At 45.0% G+C, this 27,668-nt stretch overlaps 1 protein-coding gene and 1 long non-coding RNA gene across 3 annotated transcripts in view; both read left to right on the plus strand.

The window, feature by feature from the left end:
* ZIC1 (Zic family member 1) lies at nt 33-9,522 on the plus strand. Its single transcript, XM_003358599.3, has 3 exons — nt 33-5,996; nt 7,422-7,585; nt 8,258-9,522. The coding sequence occupies exons 1-3, from the start codon at nt 5,015-5,017 to the stop codon at nt 8,453-8,455; spliced, it is 1,344 nt and encodes a 447-aa protein (XP_003358647.1). The 5' UTR covers nt 33-5,014; the 3' UTR covers nt 8,456-9,522.
* Nucleotides 14,211-27,668, plus strand: part of LOC106505376 — a 464,045-nt gene continuing 450,587 nt past the window's right edge. Inside the window, exon 1 of one of the 2 annotated variants that reach the window (XR_002337720.1) lies at nt 14,211-16,344. This is a non-coding gene — a long non-coding RNA (uncharacterized LOC106505376). The remainder of the gene's footprint in view (nt 16,345-27,668) is intronic. The other variant, XR_002337721.1, reaches the window with a different exon arrangement.

A 27,668-nucleotide genomic window follows, 5' to 3' on the forward strand; every position in this document is an offset into this window, starting at 1 on the left:
CCTCTGCCCGGCCCGAGGTCACCAGCTGCACCCAGGACTTCCCTGGCTCCCCTCCATCGGGCCTTCATGCACCAGGAAGTTGAGCTGCGAGGCTGGGGTTGTGCGGCGGCCTTGTCTCATTCTTCTGTTCCCTAGAGGGTAAAGCTCGGCATCCGCTAGCTCAGGGCTGAATGATGCCTGGGCGACCTCCGTGTGCCCAGAATAGAATCTGCTTTAGTGGGTCGCTTGAAGCCTGGATATTTAACAGTCCCTTTGGAACCACCCTCAACCTGCCAGCGGCTAGACAGAGGACGGGAACGTGGTGCCTTGCTGCAGGTCGCTCTAAGGTCAATGCTGTCGGAAAGGGTGTAGAAATATGACCTTGGACTCCAAAGGGAGTTTCGTGATGATGGTGCCAGCCAAGATGCAGCCATTCGGATGCCCCTTCTCCATTCCTAAGAGTTCGCTGGCTCCCAGCCGTCCCCATGGACCATTTATCAACCCCAAACTTTCCCGTTAAATCTTTCAGGCGGTTCTTGCTTTCTTTACCAGCCTGACTCTGTTCCCCCCCAACTTGCCCCTAATTTCCAATGCGTTTAGGTGTCTAGGGTGGTGCCCAGAATCCCAGGTGGCTATTGCTCTTTCCCTTGAGAGCTAGTTCGCATCCTGGAGAAAAAAACCAAGTCCCAAACCCACGGCCCGGTGGGCACAGAGAGCAGATCCCAGCGGTCAGCGTCCTGAGGTAGGACCAGACTGCACGAGGGCAAGGATCCGGTCCCGCAGCAGACCCAGCCGGTATCTCTCTTCTGGTTGGGGGCGGAGAAGCTCCATCATCTTGTTGCCAGTCAGGCTAACTTGGCTCCTCTGACCCTGGAGAAGGGAAGCCAAGTCCTTCCCTGCCATTCTTCTGAGGGCAGGGCCGAGAAGCTGCTTGGAGGGGCCCCTCCCTACGATGTCCGGCTTACTCAGGGAGAGAAGCTCTGGGCTGTGACTCCCCTTCTTGTGGCAACGGTGAGGCACCCAGGTGATTTACAAAGGGGGGAGGGAAGGCAGGCAGGCAACAAGCTGCTCTTCGTCCCCTTACTAGTGGGAGCCCCATGCATCCCCCTTGCACCACCACCCCCCTCAGAGAAGAAGGGATGGACTCATCCCCAGTGTTGCCCACGGGCAGAAGGTCCCCCTCCTCCCTTCAGTGTCAGTGGGGTGGGGCCTGTACCTCTGGTTGGGGGGGTAAGAAGAGAGGGGATGGGAAAGAAAATCCAGCTGGGCCTCTTACCCAGTGAGGTTCGGGTGCCAAGGGCAGCAATTAGGGTGCTCCCTACCCAGCTGCTGGGGGGACAGGTCCGGTCTGGCTGCCCCCTGGACTCATACACTTACCCCACTCCACCTGTTGCCGGAATCGCCTCATTTCTGCACATCACTTTGGTGTGGCTGAGGGGGGACCACAAACCCCTCTAAGCCTCTCTTTTGTGGTTCCAGCGAGGCGGTCATCTTTCATTTCTCCTTTTCCAGCTTTCGGGAAGCAGTTAGGGAATGTATGATGAAGCAGAAATGAGCCGTCAGGATGATATTTTAATGGCTTATATGTCACGTTGGTGCATGTGGCTTTGAACTGGAGCCGCTTGCGTTTCCTGCAGAGAGCGCCGCAAATCCCACTTGATAACTTCTACAACCCACAACTTTTTTTTTTTTCTTCTCACATTCACTCTTACTCTGTATATTTGGACGCTTTTCCTAAAAATACCCTCTTGTCAATGTCCCCCCTGGATTTTCCACGGACTGGAGAGGAGAGGACTGATTTTTTTCTTTTTTGAATAATTATTTTCCCTCTCCCCCTCCCAACAGCTACCCTTCTCCCCTCAGGTCCCCTCCCTTGTTTTTGAAAGGCAGGCGAGGTGGGCTCAATATTTGTTCTCCCTGGTGAAAGCCGTATTCTCTCTGCAGATAAGATTTTTACAACTCTAGTGGAGGCAGGGTCTAAATTCCCCTTGTAGGCACCAGAAGGCTCTGAGTGGCTTTGATATACCTTTTTTTGTACAAGGTACATAATGTTTTTTTTTTTTTTTTTTGAAAAGCAACCCTTCAAGCCCCAGCTTTTTGCCTCCATTCCCTATCCTGCTTTCACTCAAAGTTGGCAAGGAATTCAGGGCTGCTGCACTCAGACTTGTTGCTGAGTACTGAACATTTGATTTTTTTTTTCTTTCTCAAATTTCTACTTCCCAGCCGAACAAGCACAAACGCTCAGCCAGTTCCCTTTAGATGCTAGGAAACCATCCCATTTAACAGAAGTCCAATTTTGAGCAGGGAGAGCCCAGGGAAAGGGCAGCTCAGCTCACCAACCCAAGTAAGTAATCTAGCTGATGGAAAAGACTAGAAAATAAGAAAGGTGGAGAGGCCAACGTTGACCCTGCCTTCCTCCAGCCTCTCCAGCCTAAGCCAGAGACTGGGCAAAGAATATTCATTTTCATTTTCCTCTTGCCCAGGCACTGGTACGTTTCCTAACGGGTCGCCTGTGAAAGGATGAGTTGAGGTCTCTTTGTCTGAGAAAAGAGTTTAGGGCTCTGATTCAGCTGCAAAGAAGCCAAATGAAGTTAGAAACAAAGGGCAAATTGAAGGATTCCGACTCTTGGCTTTTTGTGTTTTCCTTACTAGAAAATAATTAGACCTAATGAATATGCAGACGCTTCTGCTAAACCCTCGGCCCGGGCTGCTGGGTTTTAAACAGAGCTGCGGAGAAATGCAACCTTCATCCCCCAACCCCCCGCATCCGCGTGCATTTTTTGAAATGCATAAATGTTGCTCGCCTTAATTGATTGAGTCACAGAGATTTTTTTCCCCTGCTTTTAAGTGCCATACTCCTCTACCTTTCAACAATCATTTTAATATATAGTCAATGGCTCTTTGTGGACGGGACAAAAAGCAACTACGCGCAGTTGTTGAATAGACTTTGCGCTGGGCAAAGACAGGTTAATCGAGGGCCGCATCGCGAAAACAAGCGAGTGTTGTATGTTTGCACTGAATCCAAATGTCTGCATTTTCCTAACTAAATCAAAGGGAGTGTTATTTCTTTTTCTGCTCACTCATCTGAAGGTAAGTAAATTTTCTCTGGCGATCAAAAGCCTGGTCGGCAACAAAGACCGCGCCCGCTTTTTCCACCGTCCTGGTGTGGCAAGTTGCGGAATTTCAATAACTGTGACAAGGGTGACTGATTTGTGAACTAGAAAAGGTTTGAATGTCACAAAATTTACATTGGTCCTATCTATCGGAGATTTAAATACCAAAAAGTTTTCGGGGATTTCTAGGGAGCTTTGGGCAGTCCTGAAGAACAATGGCGCGTTGGGAAATTTACAGTTTTACCTGAATGAAAGGGGCCCGAGTTGGGAACAGGAGTACATAGGGAGGGGTTAACGGGGGCAGACAAGGGAGACTAGAGAAAAGGGAGAAAAGAAAAGAATAACACAGGAGAGGAAAAAAGAAAAAATTGGCAACAATGTTTTAAATTTTGCTGGGGAGAAAAAAACCTCCAAAACCTCAACCTGGAAAGTTAGAGCTCCCATCCACCTGTGCTTATTTTTTAGGGGGAGAAGGGAGCAAGACGCCTGATTGATTTGATAAAAGAATCAAGGCGACCGGCTATCCTGAGAAATTACATTTCTTGTAAGAAAGTGGAGTGCCTGTGTGTTCCCGAGATCTTAAATTATAAACAGGAGGGGGACGAAGCAAGAGGGAAGCGAACTTCAAAAGGAGCAAATAACAAAAGCCTCCTTTTCTGTCCTTCAAGGCGGGGACAGGGGGAAAGAAAGAAAAGAAAGTTGCTGAATCGGGACATTCTGGAAGTGCCTTAGCTGTGTTTACCAGCCCCATCCCCGCCTCCTGTTCTTGGAGACATCCGAAGTCTCTTGTCCCCCAGCTAAGAGTAGGTTTGAAGAAGAACAAGATAAAGCAAGATACAGATGGAGAGGGAGAGGAATACGGATAGAGAATGTATGACTGAGAAAAAGGAAAGAAATCATGGCAATTTTTTTTCTTTCCTTGAGAAGAGGGAAAATTTTTGGCTAAAAAAAAAAGTTGCCACTCCTGGCAGCCCTGTTTGTCAAAAGGGGATGTCAAGCGCTTTACAATACCTGGGATTGATGAGGCGGGCGGGCCAATGAACGCCGCGCGGCGCCTCGGCGCGCCCTCCGTTGGCGCGGCGGCTGCGGGCGGGGGGAGTGCGGGCACACCAATGGGCGCCCGCGTCAGCAGCACGTGACGCCTCCCCCTGCTCCCATTCATCAAGGGGGGGACGGTGTCGTCCTTTCAATTCATTTATCTGCAGGAATGATTGCTGCTATCAGTCTCGCGCTCACCGCCCGGCTGAGGAGGTGAAAGTTTCTCCCCAGGAAGATAAACCGCAAAAGACAATATTGTGCATGATTTGCGCCTTTTCTTTGGCTTTTTCTTTCTTTCTTTTTTCTCCCCCTCCCCCCCTTTTTGCAAAAAGCAGAGGGGAAAAAGGAGAGTGAAGGAGCGAGGAGGCGAGCCTGAGAGAAAGGAGAGAGAGAGAGAAAAGAAAGGGCGAGGGTCTAGTAGAGAAGTGAGGAGGGGCGGACGGCGCAAGGCGGAGAGAGAGCGAGGAGTCGTGGCTCCGGAGCTCACATTCCTCTATGCTACAAATCCAGGAGGAAGTTTTTTTGGGGGGCTGAGATGCTCCACGCCTTTCCCTGGGCAGCCTTGACGCGGGGTCCTCTCGGCAGAGACTGAGCGGCGAGAAAGTGCGAGCCGGGCCGGCGGGGTCTGCTCGGCGGGCGCCGGAGCCCGCCTTGCTCGCGGCCCGCAGCCGTCCGGCTTCCCCGCGCTTGGCCAGGCGGGCGCCCCGGCGCGCCGCGCCGCTGCCAGCAGGCTAGGACTTCGAGAGGTGGGTCGACTCCTCCTCCCTCCTCTTCTTCTTCCTCCTCTTCCTCCGCCTCCTGTTTCTCCTCCTCCTAATTTTCCCTCCTCGGCGGGCGAGGGTGGGGGGGGCGGGGGAGGCCGGGGCTTGCCCCGAGCAGCCACGATGCTCCTGGACGCCGGCCCCCAGTACCCTGCGATCGGCGTGACCACCTTTGGCGCGTCCCGCCACCACTCGGCGGGCGACGTGGCCGAGCGCGACGTGGGCCTGGGCATCAACCCGTTCGCCGACGGCATGGGCGCCTTCAAGCTCAACCCCAGCTCTCACGAGCTGGCCTCCGCCGGCCAGACCGCCTTCACGTCGCAGGCTCCTGGCTACGCGGCTGCGGCGGCCCTGGGACATCACCATCACCCGGGCCACGTCGGCTCCTATTCGAGCGCAGCCTTCAACTCCACGCGGGACTTTCTGTTCCGCAACCGGGGCTTTGGCGACGCGGCAGCAGCAGCCAGCGCGCAACACAGTCTGTTCGCTGCTTCGGCTGGGGGCTTCGGGGGCCCACACGGCCACACGGACGCCGCGGGCCACCTCCTCTTTCCCGGCCTTCACGAGCAGGCAACGGGCCATGCATCGCCCAACGTGGTTAATGGGCAGATGAGGCTTGGCTTCTCGGGGGACATGTACCCGCGGCCCGAGCAGTACGGCCAGGTGACCAGTCCCCGTTCAGAGCACTATGCCGCGCCGCAGCTGCACGGCTACGGGCCCATGAACGTGAACATGGCCGCGCATCACGGCGCAGGAGCCTTCTTCCGCTACATGCGCCAGCCCATCAAACAGGAGCTCATCTGCAAGTGGATCGAGCCCGAGCAGCTGGCCAACCCCAAAAAGTCGTGCAACAAAACTTTCAGCACTATGCACGAGCTGGTCACGCATGTCACCGTGGAGCACGTCGGCGGACCTGAGCAGAGCAACCACATCTGCTTCTGGGAGGAGTGTCCGCGCGAGGGAAAGCCCTTTAAAGCCAAATACAAACTGGTCAACCACATCCGCGTGCACACGGGTGAGAAGCCCTTCCCCTGTCCCTTCCCTGGCTGCGGCAAGGTCTTCGCCCGTTCTGAGAACTTAAAGATCCACAAAAGGACGCACACAGGTACGGAAACAGCTATCCTTGACACCCCTTGTTCCCCATTCTCGCCCTGGGACCCGAAATCCAAAACTCGGCTACGGGGGACGCACAAATCCCGGCCTCGGTTGGGTCTGGAAGTCAGGTTCCAGTAGGCAGTCAGCAAACCCAGTGTGTTCTGGGTTTTAGTTTGAGGCTTGAAATTCTAATAACGTATAGAGAGGGTAGGATGAGAAAGACCTAAGAATACAGATTTTTAAATGAGAGCTAAAAAAGGCCAGGAGAGCAGAGAGACGAATCGGCTTTGTGGAGCCCTTGGTGTGCGCTAAGCCAGGAGAGGTGGCTGGGTCTGGGCGGCGGCGTTGTCAGCTGCTCCAGGTGCAGGCAAATCTAAATATTTGCTCTTGGCTAGCATCCCTTCTCTATGCACCTTAGTGAGGACTTTGCCAAAGGAAGGAACTGAGAAAAGTGGAAGAAATTGGATGAAGGGGGATAGAAAGAAACAAAAGCAAAGATAGAAAAGGAGGGTTGGTGGTGGTCAAAGCAAGTAAATCGAGCCTGAGGAGGCTTTTGGAGATTAATGCATATTTAAAGAACCCCGATTATAGTAGCGACTTTGTGAGTAGGCTTGAGGAGTCAGGAGAGTGGGCAGAAGGCGGAAAAATCATTTTTGTTAATTAGACTCCGTGAGGACGTTTTCAAAACACCGGTTACCATGGGCTGGCCTTTAAAAATAAAGCAATCGGTCAGGAACATTTAAAATAAAAGTTTGCTGGAGCTCAGGGCTGTAGTCAGGTTGGGGAAGGCCATTCTGGGCTTCTTGGGCCAACAAGGCCGGGAATCCTGTCTGCTTCCCTGTTTTGGTTTGCCCGGGCGATTTCTGAGAACCGAGTTTGGAACTTCGCGTTTAATGCAAGGGTCAGAAAGAATTTCCGGCGCCGAGCTGTTGGCCCAGATTACCCTATAAAATGTGAGTGTGTATAGGAGGTGGGGGCAGCGATGAAGTGGGTGAGAAGTGTCTGGGAGGGAGGTAAGGGGAGGAGAGAACAGCAAAACAGTAAGAGAGTCGGCCGGGAATGTGAAAATTAGAAATCCGGAGCTAGGTAGGAGCTGCCCCAAGCCATCTTATAGCCCCGGGCCTAAAATCCAGCAGCCAGCCCAGCTGCTACTCTGGGATCTAAAAAACTACCACCACTACAACTCATAACAATACAATAATAATAAAAAAAAATCTGGATCTAACTGGATTAGGAGTTAAAATAGTTCAGATATTTATAATTCCACTGCAGATAAACGACTTTTAAAGATCCGGGTTTTGAGCTTGCAAGGTGCTGGCCCTGGGCCCCTGCCTTTTTAATTTTTGTTTTTATTTTTTCCATTTGTTTAAATTTTAAAAAATCGCTGCGGGGTTTGTTCTAATCAGATCTCTCTCTTTCACACCTTTCGCACCAGGGGAGAAGCCCTTCAAGTGTGAGTTCGAGGGGTGCGACCGACGCTTTGCTAATAGCAGCGACCGCAAGAAGCACATGCATGTGCATACGAGCGACAAACCCTATCTTTGCAAGATGTGCGACAAGTCCTACACTCACCCCAGTTCATTGCGCAAACACATGAAGGTAATCGCCGCGCTATCGCCGCCCGTCTTGGAGCCAAGAGCCCGCTCTGCTCTTTGGCCGGGGTCAGGCGGCGAGTGGCAGCCGGGCGGCGGCAGGAGCCCGCGGAGGGCGAAGCAGTTATTCCTCTCCGCTGGATGGGGTTGGCCACAGAGGGCGGGGGCTGGAAAAGGGGATGGGGACACCCAGGGACGTTCTAAATTTACTGTTTAATAGTAAAAGTCAAAAACAGTGAGCATTGGAGCAGAGGCCACTACTGATGGCGAGCTAGGGCTGTCCCAAAGGGTTGAAGCTGCAGAAGCTGCGGTCATCGCGGCTTGGCCGGAAGCGGTGGGCAGAGAGTTGGGGTCTTGCACCAAGGCCTGCGCACTTGCTCCCCTAAAGCTGAGCAAGCAAATTTCGGTGGCTGCAGGAGGGACCATCTCGGGCTCTGGACTCATGTCCAGCCTCCCCTTCCCAGATCTATTTTCTTTTGTGAGTCCCAGGGGCACTGCCGCTCTCTGGATCCCGGTCTCTGCAGGGCCGAGGCGGCTCAACCAAGCCGGAGTCCCAGGCCTCCCTGGGGTTCAAGAGTACCCAGGACTCTGGGGGGAGGGGTGGCACGGCCTTCACCCGTCCTAGGTGGCCGCCGCGCTGGCTCTTTATCCCCATAAAAACGCGACTTTATTCCCGCAGGTCCATGAATCCTCCTCGCAGGGCTCGCAACCTTCGCCAGCCGCCAGCTCGGGCTATGAGTCCTCCACGCCTCCCACCATCGTGTCTCCCTCCACAGACAACCCAACCACCAGCTCCCTGTCGCCCTCCTCCTCCGCGGTCCACCACACAGCCGGCCACAGTGCGCTCTCTTCCAATTTTAACGAATGGTACGTTTAAAATCAGAAACAAAACGCAAAACAAAACCCTATTTAAGAGACTGAGCACACACATGTATACACAGTATTACTGAAAGAACCCTGAGCATCAAAAGAGCCCCCAACCCACTCTGCAATCCTATTTTTTCTAAATCTGTCAATAGACCCAGGACCGAGTAAGAGAGAGAAAGCACCAAACCTTTACATTTACCCCCCCTTTTCCCCTTTCCTTTTCTTTTTCTTTTTTCTTCTTTTTTTTTTGGCAAACGTTTGGTAGCCAAGGGGCGGGAAGGGGGTCAAGGAGACGGCGGCTGTCTGACCAAATGCCGCCAACCCCGAGGGCCAGTTTCTCCTCGGAGTCGGAACTGGCTCTCTGGGATTCGGCTTTTTTTTTTTTTTTTTTTTTTTTTTTTTTTTTTTTTTGCTTTGCATTCTTGTAAATACAGAATTATTAGCTTAAACCTGTACTGTTGGATTCTGTATATAGTTATATCTCGGTTGGAACGGGCGGGTGGGATCGTGGCGTTGTGGTCTTTGCATTGGGGAGGGGGGAGGGGCCGGGAGGGGAGGGGGAGGGGAAGGGGAGGGGCGGGCGGCCGAAAGCCAACTGTTTGTACTGAATGGCAAGAATGTTCTAGTAAATGTGTACCAAAATGTGAATTACTTTGTACGATTACAGTCTCCACGTCGACCTAACAGAATATTATTGGTATTAATGTGCTTTTTTTGTATAAAGTGCAAACATTTCGTCCCAAAGTCTAAGTACTTTAGTGCGGTAAAATGTTGTTTCACGTCCTGTCAAGAATTCGTATAGTACGAGCCTGGATCTGCGTGTCAAACTGTTTCATTTGTTTATGTAAAGTGATATTAAAAAAAAGATATAAACTATAACTGTCCGTTGCTTTTGGCAAGAGATACAACCACATAATGTATATAATTCCTAGTTTCCATATTTATCCGCATGTAAAGGGCCGGCTTATTCATGTTACAGCTATTCAATATTTATGGCTAGAAGAACTCGTATGTACACTTTAGTTTCCAGAACTGTTTGGTAACCTTTCGTACCTTATTAAAGATTCTTAAATCTCAGTGATTGTGGTAGGAATTTCTTCTTCCCCCCAGCAACCTGCTGCCTCTTCTGCCAGCCTTAGTGGGTCTCGGAAAACCTCACCAGTCTCCCTCGCCTTCCCTTTCTGTCATCGCAGGTCGTATAAACGTGATAAATGAACGCTACCCTGCTGGCTCTCAGAGAGGGTGTAATTAGTATTTATATCAAAATTTATGAAACAAATTTTCGGCCGCAGTATAATTTAAATGACCTTTGCAGACGTAGAATAACAACCATAAAAATAACAGAAATAGATTGTGCAGGCGACATCAATATTAATGTAGGTGAATTGTCAGAGGCTCAGGGGCTCACTCTACAGCGTTGCAAATGAACTTGCAGCTGAGGGTTCCGCTGTCCCCCAAATTAAATTCCCCGAGCTGAAACCGAGTTGCAGATTTACAATATCATATTTTAAATTGCTGTCTTCAATTAAACCATTTATGGCTATAACTAATTTTCAGGATGTCTATGCATGCTTTTCCAGGCCTTCCTTCTTTGTACAAAAGTAAATGTCCATAAAGTGTTTTACTTATATTTTTTCAAACGTGATGCTAATTTAAATTAATTACTTCCTGTGATATGTTATTATTCCTATAATTTTGCCACTGTTATTAGTTCTCTCAAAAATACATCTAGAAAAGAGAATTATTTTATGTAATTTGATTATCTTTCTATCTCTTTTATTTATTTCTCATTTACTTAAGAAATTCGTTCCATTGGCTGGCGTTGATACAGTAAATTTGTAAATGAGGAGACAATATAAAAAATCTAAATTACTTGTGCTTAATGACTGTAGCAGAACGCCTTTTCTCTAAATCAGATTGTCTTTCTTGCAGTTTAGTTTGATAGATTTGCAAGCTATGCTGCTCCCGAGAAGTTAGCTGCGCTGGTAGGAACGCAAGCTTCTTTGTCTCTGGTTGTAGCTTGCATGATCGCCCCATTAAGCAGACAGTGTAGCTGGAGATCACAAATCAGGGCCTTGGCTGTAGCTGCAAGGGTGTGGCTGTGAAAGAGCAGGAGAGAGAAAGTGACCTCACTGTAGGCTAGGAAGGAACCCAGGCTGGCATCTTTAACATTATATGTGTGTTGAAAAAGTCACAGGCCATATTCACTCTGAGAAGGAAAATAAGGAAAAATCCCTCAAGAGTATGAGAACCCCTTAAAGTACATCTATTTCCAAGTGTACTATTGGTAAATTACAACATCAAAATGTTAAATTCTCTTAAATTTTTTTGGCTTGTCCTTTCATTGCTTGCAATTTGTATTTGTCACTTTTAGTCAACAAAGTTTTACTGGGAAAGAGAGGATTTGCTACACTTTCTGTACCACATCAAAAACTGGAGATGGTGGTGTTTAACTTTTAAAAAATTGTTACTCTGATTTATAAGAATAAATACCAACCTTTCATGAAAAGAGCGCCACCTTGCAAGGTTTGGTGAGATTTGAGGAAGTTGAACACCTAAGCAGGAATTGTTGCTGGTTTTGAAAATTTGTGAGGCCAACACTGACCCCAGTTGGCTTTGGAGGCTTAAAATTGGTATAGTATTTGAAGTGACTCCTGACATTAAGCCCAATAATTAATAAACATAGAAAGAGGAAAAAAAATCATCTCTCTAGGTAAGAAAGATAAATACCTCAATTAATAATCCTTCCGTTTTATATTAGCAATCAAAATGTCTAGGAGCCTGACATAAATATAATGATAATAATATCATAATAACAACAGTGCTTTTGCAACTTTATTAATGCATTTAGGAAGATAGTAAATTAGTGTGTTCTTTTCTTTGACCATTCCTAAAAGCAGTTTATTTCAAATTTGGAAATGTAAATGTCTCATCATTTGTTACGTACCTGATGCCCCTTTAAGCTTTAATATCATAGTATGATATATGATTTAAGTATGATATTTTAAAGATAAATTTTAGAGATATTTACTTCAAAACTACTTCATATTTTAAAAACATTTACACATTGAAGGCCAAAAATTAAAAAAAATTGAGGAGTACTGTGTATATTTGTGAATAATATTGCTCACAGAAAAGAAACTTTTATGGTAAAAGCCAATATTTATGCCAATCCTCCTTATGCACTCTCTTCAACATTTACCATAAAGAAAAACTCATTAATGATGTAGGTTACCTAAAATAATGCTTCGAACTTAAATGTAGTCTATTATTTTGCTGGTACCTTTAATGTCTGCTTCTTGAGATGTATTCTTCATACTTTTCTTCATGGGCTATTAGGTTTTGAAATACATGAATGTGAACAGCAAAATATATTGTTAGACCCTATTTAGCAGGAGCTGAAGATGCTGCAAATGGCCGGTTTCTCTGTGTAGCTGTGGATTTTGATTCAGGCAGAAAGCCGTCCGGTTCATATTTTGACTGCATTGTATTCTGTTACTACCAGATGATTAGAACAGGTAACATGTTATTAAAAAGTTATATTGTGTCAACAAAAAATGTCTGAGTACAAGAAATCATATTTGAGAAATGAAGAGAAAAGTGTTGTGGTATATGTATGTACATTTATAGAGTAAGCATGTAAATATACAAGCACCATTTATGTGGGGGCTAAGTAATTTTCAAACATTTCAGATCCTTTGTTTTCTTCTTCAAAAGCTACCCCCAACTGCTTTAAGCATTTGCAGCTGATGACTTTGATTTTTTAAAGTCAAGCATTCAAGTTAACCTTTAAGAAGCAAACCACCTCCAAAAGAAAGATGTAACCTTTCAATTGCCCCATATGCTTATCATTTTTCTTCTTCTTCTTTTTTTTTCCTTCTTTAGCTGACAATGAAAATAGCACTAACCTTCTTTGCTGATGGGCCTGGCATTTAGATGTTTTTATTTGTTGATTGCGAAGTTTTCTCAGAACTTTTAAAGGGCTGGCGACAGAACTACACCCCCCAAATACCTTATCCAGCCCTAAAACCTTCCTTTTTTGAGGCCAAGTTGTAATCTGTGTCCTGGACCCCTTGTGAATCAGTGCTGGTGGAGTTGGTACCTGAGGATACTGTTTTCTAGGAAGCAGCTGGGGGAAGGCTCTGATGCTTAAAGAGCAGCATCAGTTTATGATGTGTTGGGGAGTAACTATAAGTGGTTTGGCAGACTCAAAATGAAGGCTGAGTGTGTGCCTTTGACTATTTGTTGACTAGATATAAAGTCAGCAGATTCCCAACTCACATTTATTTTTTTCCAATTCAAATTACTAATTACAAATATATCTTCTCTCTGGGAACAGAGTTCTTGCTCCTAGCATCAAGCACAGTTCTTAGAACTATGTCTTCACATTAGGAAGACAAAGTGTTGTTTTCATAAAATTGGTCATAGTTGATATCACTCTCTGGTTTTAGAATTCTTGAAAATAGAGTAGCAATGGAAAGATTTATCTCATCTATGTCAGGCAAACCACTAAACTCTGGGTTCACATTAGCCAGGGTGTTATTTTTCAGCATTTTACCACCCAATTCACCATCAGTAATATAGACTCATTTAAACTGGTTAGATATAGAATGTAAGACCTTATAGGGGATAATTATAAAACAATATATTTTTTCAAATGATAATTACTAGTTTGGGGAAAGAAAAAAATGTTAATAACTTCCTATAGCATGTCACATTTGAGCCTTTTCCTCAAGGTGTATTGCAAACATGATGGCATAATATACACAAAACCTGGGCAATGTTTTCCACGAATCTACACAAGACTAGTTTACTCCAGAGTGTTTGACTAAGCAAGAGGAAACACGATCAGGCCAAAACAGGGTCTATTTTTACCATGCAGGCTGAATTCTGGCATTAGTTCCTAACTTATTTCCACTTCAGAGCAAGGAGCTAAAACAGTATGAAGTTTCCAATTGGTGCTATACTGGAGGTGGGTTTTTCAAGAAACCGGATTTAGTTATCTAGTATGGAAATGACACTGCTTGGCGATGATACTAGAGACTCAGTGTTGTCTGTCAACTATCCACAAAATTTTGGCTGCCTCATATTGCATTGCAGGTCATCCTTGTAAATATATGAAGAAGAATCACAGGTTGTGAAACTTACACAGCGATATTTTCACACACAGCACACACACAAGTTAACTATTCAGCTCGACTATAAGCATATGGGAATTATAGCTTTAAAAAAAAACGTTCGAAGGTTAGCGACCTTAGCAAACTTAAAAGATATGGTTATTTTGCCTTTGTCTTCCGTGTAGCAATCCTCATTAAGGCACGGAAAACATAAGGGCATAAAGACGGTGAGAGAAGCTCACATCCCATTCCTTTAAATTTTTTGTTGTCTTTTCTGGAGAATCCTAGCCTCTGGCAAAGAAAACTGAAAGTTGTGGAGAAAGGACAGGGTTGGTGAGTCTGTGCGTCAAGGGGGTGCCTGTCTCGGAGAATTTCTTGAATATACATAAACACAGGCTTTGGAGGTGAGTGTGTGGTGGTGGGGTGGAACAGCGACACTTCACCGTAGCAACTCCACATAAGGCCTGGCGATCAGCGTTTGAGAGGCCCCTTGCGCCACCCAGCAGCCCGGCGGGGTGCTTTCCTACTCGCCGCCGCCGGCTGGGGCTGGGGCTGGGAGAGTAATGCGCATGCGCGGCCCGCGGCCCGCTTTTCCACGTGCTGATGAATATGCATGAGGCGCCCCCGCCCACGCTGGCCGCGGAGGGAACAACTCTGCGGCTCTGGCCTGTGAAAGCTGCTGGCCGCGCTGCCAAAATAGTGCGTCGAGGAAGCTGCACGTGTTTGTTTTGAAATCGCGCTGGTTTAAGTGAGTTCGCAAAGCCAAGCAGACAGCATAGGCACCAGCCATGGAGCAGCCCGGCAGTGGCAGTCTCCCCTTCCCTGAGGGCCGCGGGCTGCTAGGTGCGCGAAAGTCAGCGGACCACGAACCATGTCCACTTATGTCCCATCCTCCTGTTTCCTTCCAGGGAGCTGGCACCCTGGCTGTTCTAATATCCCTTATCTGGAGAAGACGTCCCCCCCAGTTCCCTGGCCCCTAGATAGAGCCCAAGCCTGATTTGGGGAGGGGCACTAAGGGTTTTCCTAGTGTCAACCCGCTTTCTTTGCTCTGATTCAGGCCTGATGGGTTTGTTTCTTTGCCCCCTTTTCTTCTGCGGGTTCCTATCCCCACCTCAGGCTGTACCCCAGCCTCTACCCACTCATCTGGGGGACTGTCCGCTGCTCGTTTGAACGACTGCTCTGCGGTTTTCACTAGACGCTTCCCGAATAATACTTACCAGCTGGCGCTTGTTTAAGAGCTGGTATAGACCTGTTAAGCTCTGTAAGCTCTGCTTAAGTAATGTAAAGGCGACGACTGGTGGAAAACTGCTGTGGGCGTGAGACCTGGAAAGTGTAGGGTTTGGTAAGAGAAACCCAGAGCGCTGGGCTATTGCTTTCCTTTCCTGGAGACATTCTTGGGAGTTTGCACGTTGAATGATATTTTGTGGCCAATGTACTGACATTTTCAGAGTGAGTACATAACTGCCTGGTGGAATGACCAATACTTGTAAACAAAGGGACGGGGGTCGTGGAGGGTCCCTGGTCACTCTAGCCTCACATTCAACTCTATGGAGTTATGCCTTTGGGTGTTTCAATCAAAAATCCTAGGTTCCATGGTATCAGAAAATGGCTGCCAGAAGGATTCCAATCCTTCCCTGGATTTTACTTTCAACTGGAGGGACAGACCCATTTCATGGCGCCCACCTCTCTCGCTTTCCCCCCTGCCAACAGGAGAAGGCTTTTGTCTTTGCCAATTTTGCCCTGCATCTAACCCAAGTCCCGCTTCACTCCTGCCAGTTCTGAGATCCGGGGGCCCATAGCATCATTTCACATGACAGCCACCACTTGCCAAATCTTCAGTTTTGAACCTAGTGGAGTGGCAGAGGGGTTCTGGAAAAGTTCCTGCTAGGAAAAGGCCTGTCCTCCTACCCAGCCTCTGAGTCTCCGCGCTTAATAACACAAGCAAGGCTGGAGAAGAGCCCTTGGGACCTAGGCCCAAGGAGGCCTGGCAAAAGCCAACCACCCTGGGACTCGGTGGAAAGGGGCTGGGGTACAAGAGCTCTCTTGTCCGAGGTCTCTGGAGGACAGAGCACAGGTGTCTAGTCAGGAGTGGAAGATCCTTCCATCCACCGAACCCCCGCCACAAGGGCCACTCCACAGGAAACCCATTCGCGGTTTGGGTCCTTTTGTGTTTGAACATGTTCGTAGACTCCGCGAACTCCATGCTAATTATAAAGACCTATGTTGGACTCGCTCTGAGCAGAAAGCTCAGACCCAGCGTGGGTTCCTGAGTTCTTGCCCAAAAGGCCAAGGCCCAAAGAACCTTTTTCATTTGGCGAAGGGCTAGAGGGAAAGGGAGGGGCGAGGGCGGGAGCGGGCCGGGGTCTGCAAAGCAGCGGCCGACGCGGCTGACTTGCCCCGCTCCTCCGCTTGGTTGCCAGCGTCAGTGCCGGCGGCGCGGTAGCCCTCTCCCGGCCAGAGAGTGGGGACGCCCCTTCCCCGCCCCCCGGCGCCCCCGGGGTCGGCGCCAGAGCCCCGGAGACCCTGAGGCTCTGACTTGAGACGGCGAGGCGGGCTTTGGGGCCTCCCCAGCCAGGCCGAGTTTAGTCTGCGGAGGCGACGGCGGGAGGCGCGGGCCAAGGCCAAGGAGCAAGGGACCCCAAACCCGACAGGCTCTTTCCTTTCCTCCCTCCCCACGCCCCAGTCGTTCTTCAATCCCTGCCCAAATTGCCCGTCTTCATAGGACTAACTGCCCGGCCTCACTCCGCTGCCAACCTTGCCCGAAATCTAGAGCCCAGAGCCGGTAAGTCGAGCTCTTCCCTCACCCCGCCCCGCCACCTTCCCGGCGGACTCGGCCAGCGGCTGCGTGCGCGCGCGTGGCCCGAGGAGCGCGCCGAGAACCTGGGCTAGTGTGGAGCAGCCCGGCCAGTCCGGCCTCTGCGGCTGGGGCGTGTGAACGCCGAGCACCCCAAGGTGGTCAGGAATGTTTAGGTGCTTCCCAGTGAGGACCGAGAGAAGAGGGTCTCGCTCTCTTGGACACCCTTTGTCCCTATGGACAAGCGCCAAAGTTATCTTTTAAGAATAAGCTTTCTGCGCGTCTCTGAAGTGTTTGAGTGTGTTGGTGGGGGTGGGGTAGAAGTAAGCGGGGGAGGAGAATTGCCGCTTCCCCTAAGCAGTTTCTAATCCCTAAGGTTCCCAACAAAGTTTACTCATGGTTTCCACTGGAAAGCTGTGAGATTATTACTATTTTAAGTGAAGATTTCTAAGAGTCACAGCTTCTCAAATATACGTGCCTCTTGAAGGCATTTCAACAATTACCTTGTCCACTAACTGCACTCCCTTCCCATTGGAAGAATAAAAAAATCTTATTTTTTTTTCAGTAGTTGCCTTAGGATACGTTTGCGAGTCACTAATACGAGGAAAGAAAGAAAAACAACCTTGGCATTTCTCGTTGTGCTCTATTATTGAAATGTGAAAGATGGATTTTTTGGAGGGGGAGGGGGAGGCAGGGCCTGGAAGAGTGCTTTTGAACCGCGCTGCCCTGTTGCACGGGGCTGACCTTTGGCTGACACGGCCACGGAGCGGGCCGTTCGTTAACGAGGATTTGATACATTAGACATTCGAGCTGGGCGTGTAAACCCACACTCTGAATCCAGATTTCGCTCAAATTAGTGTACGAGGAAATGATCTTTTTAAGTCCTGAGGCTTAAGCAAGTGTCAGGAGGGCCGATTGCTGCCTGAAAAGGGCAGCGAAGGACACTGGGTAAAAGGAACATTCCTTGCTCCTTAAAATACAAATGAAATAAAACCCTGGACTCTTTGAATAATTCCTGAAATCCTCCAGGTGGCCACTTTTAAGTAATAAGGCTAATCAACTCGTTGCAGTGAATTCTGTTATATTAAATCCTAACACCAGGCAAAGCTGTGAAGGTAGTGTCATAGTTATGGATATGTGTGCATATGTGTGTATATACACACACACATATATGCATGCACGCGCGCGCACACACACATATATTTCTCTTTTACTCTCTAGAGATACTAGAAGGTGGCAGTTTATCTCCGCCAGGGAGTGGAGCACATACGGAGGTTTGTGCCCCACTATTTAAAGTCATAGATTTTAAAGCCGTTTAAAAGTTGAGAGGTCTCAATTTAATTTGGTTCCACTTGTCTCCAGACTTTGGAGCCCAGAAAGGGAAGACAGGCTGACCACAGGGACTCTGGCCTGGTGCATGGCGGCTGAACCTACTGATCCCCAGCCTCACGGTTGAAGTTGGAGTTGGGGACTTGGCTGAGGCAGTGGAATAGGAGGCCAATTGGAGAGTGCGGCAGCCCCTGCTGTATTTACTGACTGACTTGGGCTAGGTGTCATTTTATTTAAGTTGACAAGAAAGCTTGAACTTAAAAAAAAAAACAAAAAAACAAGCAGCCCCGGAAAATGTTTTTCTTCTCTTTCTCCTAATAGCATAGCCTGTGAAGTGGTCTCAACCGGAGGGGGGTAGAAATTCACTCCTGCTGGAGTTCCCAGCGACTGTTAGGGTGAAAGAGGGAGGACGAAGCGAAAATCATATTCTTGATCGGTACCCCAGCTCTGCAAGGGCCAACTTCGGCTATTGTCCTGGGGGAGGATCTCTGCAGCAGTGGCAGTTTTCTGCACCCCAGCGTTGACTTCTGCAGCTGGGTTTTGCTGGGGCCTCACAGGAGCTGCTCCTGGGACCTGAATTTATTCCAGGAGAAGACGCAGCAAAGCAGTTTTTGGCCTCAGATCTTTGCTCTAGGAGTCTCTGTCTCCACTCCCCTCCATCCTCTGAGTGCAGGTGAAAAGATGGAAAATTAAGTGAGAAATGCACCTGCTATCATTAAAAAAAAAAAAAGATTGTTTAAAAATAAAGATTCTAGGGGAGAGAAGTGATTCCCCCAGACACATGTTGGAGAAATCCAAGACAGGGCCCGGCCCACAAGAGCTACAGGAGTCGTTCCAGACCGAGTTCTGTAGGTCCAGTCCCAGGAGCTGGCTGACGTCTCGCCAAACTCCTGACCCCGACCCTTAGGAAAAGGGCACCTGAGCGGATGGAACACTTTTCGGGGACAGAAGCCCTGACCCCCTTCAGAAAAAGCACACCTTTGCTAAATCTTGAGACAGCCCCAAGCTCGGGAGAGTTGTAAAAACTGGTCTAAGGAAGAAGAGAAAAGTGGAGGAAAAAGGAAAGGTTGGGAGAGGAAGGAGAGAGGATAGATTGTGGCCAGTCAACTGAGAGATGTTCATTTTTCTCCAGTGGCGGGTCCCAGCATCCTCCCCCATAGGTCTGGATCACCAGACCCCGGAGAGAAACTCCCGGGATCAGCAACTTTCAAGTTGTGTCAAGTTTGAGGTAGAAACGGCGGGTATATTTCATTTTAAAGTCCACTTTTGAAGACGGTGCAAACAGTATAACAGTTGACTTTATAAAAGAGTGGAAGGAAGGAAGCGCCCGCCGCTTGCGATCTTGTCCGGAGTTTTTTGGCCCTCTTTCCTAGACTGGCCACCCTCGTCCAGCCGCGGTAGTCTAGCCCCGGTTCGGGGCCTCCACACGCGGTCCCAAGTTTGGGTGCCCCCGTGTTCCTGGAAGCTGCGGACGCTGCGGCTTTGACTGCTACAGGACTTTCTGGTGGGTGTGGGGGCAGCCCCCTTGGCTCCTTCTGGGGTTTCCTCTGGCCTTGCCCCAGGCTTCCTCCCGCAGCCCCCGCGGCCCGAGACTAGGCCACCGGGACAGCTCTGGACCTGACGCAGGCAGCGCGGTCGCTGACGTCAGGGGCTCCCGGAGGCCCAAACCTGAACCCCAGCCGGGGCCACCAGGCGCCGGGCGTGGGCATTGTTAATTATCAGGCACCAAATGATTCGAAGAAAGCTTCAGGAGGGAGCTGATTTTGGATATATAAATATATATAATTTTTTTTTTTTGAGTGGGGAGCAGGGAAAAAGAAGAGAAAAAAGTGGAGTGAGAAACAGCGATTCGGTTTGTCAAAGCATAGTTATTAACTTCGCCCCCTCCAGCGCCCAGGTCTGCCCCCTGGGTGCACCCGTTTGTAGGTACTGGGCTCCTCACTTTGTACCTGGTTTGAAAAATCCTTGGTGGAAGCGCCAATATTTGTTCCTGTGGGACTCAGAGACAACTCTCCTGTAGATTCAAGCTTAAGGAGCTTAATCATCTCCTACACCCAAAGGGGTGAAGTGGGGATGGGCATTGTATGATAAAGCTGGATCTAGGATGTTCATATCACCCTTTCCGTTTGGTTAGATCCCTAGCCCAAGATCTGATATTATTATTGTTGTTGTTGAGTAAAAAGCGGGGCTGGGGTGGGGGGCATGTACACTGATAAGGGCCAAGATAAATGAACAGTGCAATTCCAGTTTCAGGAGTGAAACCTTTCATTTGCAGCATCAAAGGCAGCTTTCCTCCCCCCCCCCTTTATTTTAAAAGGAATTAGATGTATAATATCTACCTCAAAATAGACTTTTAAACAGAACAGCAATAGCTTCTTCAAAATCGACTAGTTCTTGGCTTTAGCTCTAATACATTTTCAAAAATCCTTTCTCTGAGGATCACTGCCGAGTAAACATAGAGCACAGCAGGTCATTGTGAGCCGAATTCTCTCTTGGACTCTTCCCTGCAAAAAGAAAAAAAAAAAAAATCATGCCATAGATGATGGATTCCACAGGTGATGGTTAAGTGATTTTTTGAAAGGAAGAATGAAGTGAAATTAGAATTAAACTAAAAACCCACCCAAATTAAGACAATTTTTATGTACATGGAAATAATCCACAAATCCAAGCATCTTAATTATATCTTATTTGTCATAAATAATTTCCTTGAAATTGGCTAGTCAAATTAGCCATTTGGAAGACCTTGTGTCTGAAAATAAAACTCACATATATCACTGCATATTGTTAGTAAATAGCAGCTCTCACAAATATAAAATTATCTTCATACATATGAATACAGAATGTATTTGATAGTACCCACAGAGTCAGAATACAAAACCTTTCTAATTATATCTATAGGAGGTAGAAATATCCTCAAAACTACTTTAAATGGTAGGTAATTTGTTTAGAGTTTCACAGAAAAAGAGTGAACTGAACTTTAATTTTTCTTTTGAAACTTTTAGAGCTCTGTATGCAGCTTTTGATTCAAAGCTGTGATGGTGACCATTTTATTCTGAAATTAATAATTTATTTTAACCAATAATTATATGGTAAATATTTAACAAATACATGCTGATTTCTCAGAAGTATGTGATAACTGTTTTGTAAAATATGAGAAAAAATGGAGCTCATTCTTAAGCAAATTTAAATATATTTGCAGTATTGAAATTTTTATAGAGAATTTTAAAAAGCTTAAAAAGTCACATTAACGTACAGAATTCCAAAAACATGCATCAGTAAAAATTTCCAGAATTTGTGTGTTAAAAGTATTAGAAAAGAGATACCTGCACACACAAGAAAAATAAAAAGGAACCTCAGGATAAATAAAAATAAACAAAGTTCCCAGATCCCACATGTTTCTTTAATTATTATCACCTATTTTATGGCTTCTAATACCTAAGTTTTTATCTTAAATTCCAAAAATGTGTGTTAACTGAAATAGAAAATATTTGGAATTGAGGGCAACAGTTAATCAGCATTCAACAACTTCAATGCTGTTTTTATTTTATGTAATACTACTATTATATACTATAAATCTTTCAGAGAACTCTACTATTTTTGGTAGAGTAGGCTGAAATATATGGGTCTAAGATATTTTCCAGACTATATATATAACACTCTGAGGAAAAACTGTAAGATATTCATTAGATTTAAAAAGTCAGCTAATATTGTTATAGTTCCCCAAATCAACAAATATCTCAAATTTCCAGGTCCGTGTGTGTGTGTGTGTGTGTGTGTGTGTGTGTGTGTTTGTGTGAGTTCACATAAGAAATTTATACAATTTAGATAGTATTCTATAGGTGTTATGTGATTTTTGGTGCTGCCTCAGTCATAATTTCACTTGCTGACCCGGTCAAGTCAGTTGATATCCTTGGCTCTGAGCTTTTTCAATTGTGAAGTCAGTGCTCTAGACAAGATGTTCACTAAATTTTTACATGATTCTCAAAGCAGTGACCTTGCTTATTCTTACTTTTAGATTGAAATTTTAAAAACTTGTGAAGGTAAAATTTTATTGATAAAAAAATTAAATCAGGGAAATCTGCTTAACTGATTTGGCTATAAATGCAATGGACTAGCAATTCCTATTGTAATTCAACATTAAGGTTTTTTTTTTTTGTGAGAGTCCTGTTTTAGAAATATGCATTCTATTCAGCAGGACGGAGGATATAGGGAATATATCATTTTCTCTTTCTTAGTTTGAAAAGGAAATAACATATATTCCTAATGTCTTGTTTATGTGAATTACAAATAATATTTTCATAAACCCGGGGCAGAGGGTACTTAGGAAATGGAAACACTCTTAAATTCAATTGTCTAAAGTTGTGTATTTGGGAAGAGGAACTTTAAGCTCTGGTCATGTGCAAATCAATGTAAAATATGTTTGTTATCTGTATTAAATCCCTGAATTTACAAATCCTACTTTGTAAAGTAACAAAAATAAGAGGAAAACACAATTCTGCCCTCATGGCTGGATCAGTGTGAGGAGCTAAATATATTGAGTGTATTATCCAATCTATAGGTTCTGCAGCTGTTACCTGTTACCTATCAGCTGACTGCACTTGACTGGACCAATTAATTGATTAGTTAATTAAACCAACAAACATCAAAGGCAAGAATGGTCACTGTTATTGAGTCCAGAACCTTAAAAAAAAAAAAAATCTAAATGCTTTCTTCCTTCCAGGAATACAATAGGAGGAACTCATAGAGTTAAACAAAATGTAAGATGGAAATATGGCATTTGTCATAAGGAACAAGAAATATGGTATTTGTCATAAACAAAATTTGATTGGAAAATGTTTGACTTTCTGATTTTCTTTAGGAGATCAAAGGTCATTTCTGACTTACAAAATCAGAACAAAATACCATGTTACAAACTTTTCCTTCTCTCTCCTTCATATTTTCCACTCACCTCCTCCCTCTTTTTCTCCCCTCTTCCTGGCTCTGGAACCTACAGGCAATGTGAAAATGTGAGCTTGTTGCCTGAATCCTCTTCAGGCCTTTGTCTTTTGGGGGCAGTTTTGTCGAAAGTGCCCATCTGTAGCCAGCTAGCCTGGGATCCCCTGGATGAGCTTAAGCTCTGTGAAGACTGGGCTTTGAGGCTGGTCTGAGCTTTTCAGCTACCAGGGTGTCCATTCTTGTGGTTGAAGTAGGTCAGACCAGGCAGAGACTAAGTTCTGACAACTCTAGGCAAATATTTGGAAAGAGGACACTGATTGGTCCAGGGCATTTACACTTAGCAGAATTGTGCAGGATTTCTCTCTCTTCTATTATTTGTTTGATCTAAATACAGATTGTCTTGTCACTAACAAATAAACCTTTTCCTTGTTTTTATGATGGTTCATTTGTTCATTTTTATTCTGTTTTGAAAATATTTACTATGAAAATTTTAACTAAGTTTTTGTAAGTTTTCGGTCTGTTCTAAAAAGCTGTTGAGCCATGTTTTTTTCTCTCATTGAGGCTGACTTGATTCTCTGGCAGTATTTTCCAAGGAAATTTTATGTCCTCCTCATAATATTTGATAGTTACCCCACAGAACCAAGGAATAATTCATGTTCTCCCAAATGGGCTACATTCAAGAGTTTTAGAAGTTCTAAGTAGAACTAACTTATAACTAATCAAAGAAGTAGAAGTAACTGGCCAGTTTATATATTACTCAGATTCCTTTTTTTGCTCCTTTGTTGCTATTTTTTGGGTCAATTGGAAAGTGGCACATCCAGACCAGTCTGATTAGCACTTGCTGGCTGTTTGGGTGAGGGGATTTGGGCAGGAGGGGTTGCAAAGTGTGTTTGAGGACTTTGTTTTGTCATTTTCATGTGATTTCTATCCTCTTTATAAAGTAAAGTTTTCATTCTGAACAACTTCTCACATATACAAAAGTAGAGAGTATAATATAATAAACCTCCATCATGCAACATCAACATTTATCAACTCATAGCCAATTTAATTTCATCTCTACTTCCATTCACTACTCTCCCCCAGGGTTATTTTGAAGCACATCCTAGACATCATATTATTTAATATGTAAATATTTATTGTTTAACTAATATATAGTTAATGTGTGCTACAAGCCAGAGTGGCTTTCTCAAAGCAACTAGTGTGTTTTTCTGAAACACTGCCTGGTTTGAGCTTTTGGGTTGCTGTTCATGATCCTTTTAACAGTTTTGCTTCCAATACTAGAGTCTTTATTAGCCACTGGAATCAAGGAGCTCTAGTTCTCAAGAGGAAAAGAATCATTTAGTTGATTATCATCATAATCAATGAAGATGAAAGCTTCAAGTGGGAAATCCCACAATTCTCAGAGTCTAGTAGTCATAGTGGAATCAGAATAATTCACTCAAATTTCTGATTTTGGGAAAATACAATAACTATAAATTCCTTTTATAAAAAAATAATATGAGCTTGTACTGTTATGGAAAAACCATTGTACTTGGAAAAACTATCTCTTATATGCACTGGGTTTTAGCTTCGTACTACCCAGGGAAACTCCCCAATTGTTGATACATTAATAAAGATGGATTCACACACTGTGATTTAAGTGTAATGTTTTCTTATCTCATTAAATTTTATGAAGTCATATGTTGTGGTTAATTTGTAAAAAAGAGAGTACTGATAATCCATTAGAGATCTATGCCAAACTATTTATGGATGAAATAATGATGTCTGGAATTTGCTTCAAATAATCTTGGGTGGGGGATGCTGAGAACCAAGATTTTTATTGCTAGGTGATGATCACTTGGCAGTTCATGATAATATTCTTGCTACTTCTGTAAATATTTTTTTTCTTAATAAAATAGTAAAAAAAAAAAAAAAAGAGCCAGGAAAAAATCCCACTAGAGTGTATTTCTGTCTGTTCATCTATCAGCAGAGAGGTCAAAAGGTAGAATGAAAATGTTTGGAATTCAAAATTTTAAAAAGTGGAAGTCTATTTTCTTCATCTTGGATTACCTATGTGTATACTTGGAAAAACCAATGAACCTCTTTCAATTGGGGTTTTCACATGTATAAAAATACTCCCTCTAGTTTAAATAAATGCCAGCATTTTCTCAGATACTTCTATATGTTAGATACTAATTCTTAACACTTTGCAAGCAAAAATGTTGCTTAATAATTTATACTTTCAGTTACTTGAATGTTTGCCAACTAATCGTTCTGAGATTTATGGAAAGATCTAGTTGTTACTTTCTGCTTGTAGTTGTTTGTGCATTGATTATCATAGAACCTTTCTCAGTATGGGGGAAAATAACAATAGCTATAGATTTTAAAATGAGATTATTGCTAGAGTGATTCTGGGCCATCCACTTTCCTGGTGTGAGATGTGGACCCTTGAAGTTTAGGGTTAACCCTTGCCTCATTGTTTCTTCCTCTATAACACATCTGCCCTTCAGACTTCATTTCTGGGCCTCTCCTGCTGGAGGTAGAAAACATATCAGCATTCTCAGCTGTAATTCATTGTGGAACTTGGAGTTGAATCATGATTTTGAAACTTAGGTTTTCATAGCAGGCCTCCATTTTTAGAATATGTTGCCATTCCCCATTGTCTAACCAGGTCTGAGAGTTCAGGGATGAGAACGGCACACCCTTCAAAATGGCAAACTTCTCCTCCTCCCAGCCTGATCTTCCCATAGACTGGGATTTTTTCTAAGGTTTCTTACATGTGCTGGCTATGCCAGATTATCCTGCCTGGGACCAAATCTCCCCCAGGGTACAAAACAGCCCTAGACCCATCATGAGACTAGCATATTGGAAGCATTCTTGTTCTCTCCTTTCTGGGGCTAGATCCTGGTCCATTCATCTCCAGTAGCAGTGATTCTTCTGATAATACCCAGAGAGGTGGCTTTTCTTATCACTGTGCTGCTTTGCCTACTGTAACAGACCTCTGGTACCAAACTGTATTTGAACATGCAAAGCTTCAGAAGCTGTGCATTGAAATAACTGTTCTTCCCTGGTCCAAACTTTGCAGTCAAGTAAGCTCTGTCTGGGCCAGTGTTTTACAAAGGACTTGCATCATAATCATAAAGGGGATGTTTATAAAAATTCATATTCTTGGCCTTTACTCCAGGTCTAATGAATCAGAATGTCTGGGTTAGGGTGTTAATCAGGAATGTGTGTTTTAACTAAATGGAGTTTGAAAATCACTAACCAAAGCCTTAGACTTTGCACTTGGATTTGAGCCTTTCTCTGAGGCCAAGTTTTCTTTTCTTTCTCCTGCTTCTGTTGCTGTGATTTTTAAATTGCCTGATTCCTGCACTTTCTAGAATCTGGACTTTAGTAGAGATTCAGAAAAACAACAACAAGAACACTAGACTAGTTCTTAGCAAGCAAATATGGTTGTCTCAAACACAATACTGTGTTATCACCAATGAATGCCCTTACTGCAATCCACTGTCTTCTTTTTGATCTAGTATTACAATAAGTTCATGATATTGGTGATAATGCACATGGAAGTGCCTTTTAAAGAGTTTAAAAGTGCTATATAAATGCAATGTATTATTGGATAAACAGTGAATGAACTAATAGTCTATTTGGGGGCATTGTACAAATTGCTCCTTGAATATAGTGCAAAGAAAATGAAAGACATATTGTCTTACTAAAAAAGGCCTATAATGAGCACACATAATGTTACGGGAAAATAATTGAAAAGTATCATACCTGATTCATACCCCAAATATGCTCTTTAGTGATGCAAATCTGAGTGCCCTGGGACATTCTGGATAGGGATGTGTTTATGTACCAACTATTGTATCTGTTGACGTATCTTTGACTTTATGCATTCATTTTTATCAAACACTATACATCATATCTATATTTATCTCTTTTTAAAGTGGCTGTGCAGTGGTTAGAATGTAAGCTCCATGAGGGTAAGCATTTTTATCTGTTTTGTTTACTGATGTGTTTCTACTACACAAATTGTGCCAGCTACACAATATATGTTCAATAAATATTTGTTGTCTGACTGACTGCCGTCATGGTTGAATAAATGAAGTTAATGAGAAAAGGTTTCCAAAAGGTGGCAAATATAAGGGGGATCTCACAGGTGTCCCTAGATTGGTTGGAAATGGTTGTCTGGGGAGCAGGGAGCACTGCAGGTCTGTCAGAATTGTCTGAGAGGTGAATGTCTCCACATTTGACAGTTTCACTCTGCCTCCTAAGGGGCCAATTCAATAACCAATGACTTAGGGTGGTTGTAATTGTGATTTTTCCGGCTCATAGGAGGGACCCCCGCCTTTAGATGGGAGACTGTTCTGAAGTGGAACTTAATTCTGTTTGGGGATGTAGGCATGGGAAGGTGTTTTTTTGGAACTGGAAAGTTTGTTCCTTTTAAGGAGTTGTATCTGTGTACCCTACACAAATACACTAGACAGTGGCACACATTTGCTAAGTTTGAGTAGTTGTGTAGTTGTGGTTTCACTGCAGCACAGTTTCCTTTGCAATTTTAGTTTCCAATCCATATGAGGTAAAATAGATTTTCTCTTGGAAACTAATAAGTGAGGCTAGTCAGAGTTGAACCAGCTACTGATCATATGCTACATGTACCCAGCCAGGATTCTAAACATCTGGAAATATAACTTGGCAATCTTTTGATCTATAATCTGCATGAAATTTTAATAGTTAAAAATTTACATGCATATACAGCAATGTAGTTTGTTGTTAGTATCCCAATGCTAAAGAACAGTGATACCATGTGGGGCATATATTTAAAAACTGCAGTTTTCAACCTTTCATTCACTCACTGAAAAAATATTTATTGACTACCTCCTGGGTTCCAGGCCCTCTTCTAGGTTCTGGAGACAGGGTGATAAGATAATTCAAAGGTCCTTGTGGAAATTACGTTCTAGTGGGGAAACAGGTGATGCTAATAAACATGGAATGAACACACATAAAAAAGAACTTCAGGTAGTCTTATGTGCAGTGTTAAACCCAAGATAGGATGATGGGTCAGAGAA

Source organism: Sus scrofa, chromosome 13 (assembly GCF_000003025.6).
Source record: "Sus scrofa isolate TJ Tabasco breed Duroc chromosome 13, Sscrofa11.1, whole genome shotgun sequence".
Taxonomy (NCBI): Eukaryota; Metazoa; Chordata; class Mammalia; order Artiodactyla; family Suidae; genus Sus; species Sus scrofa.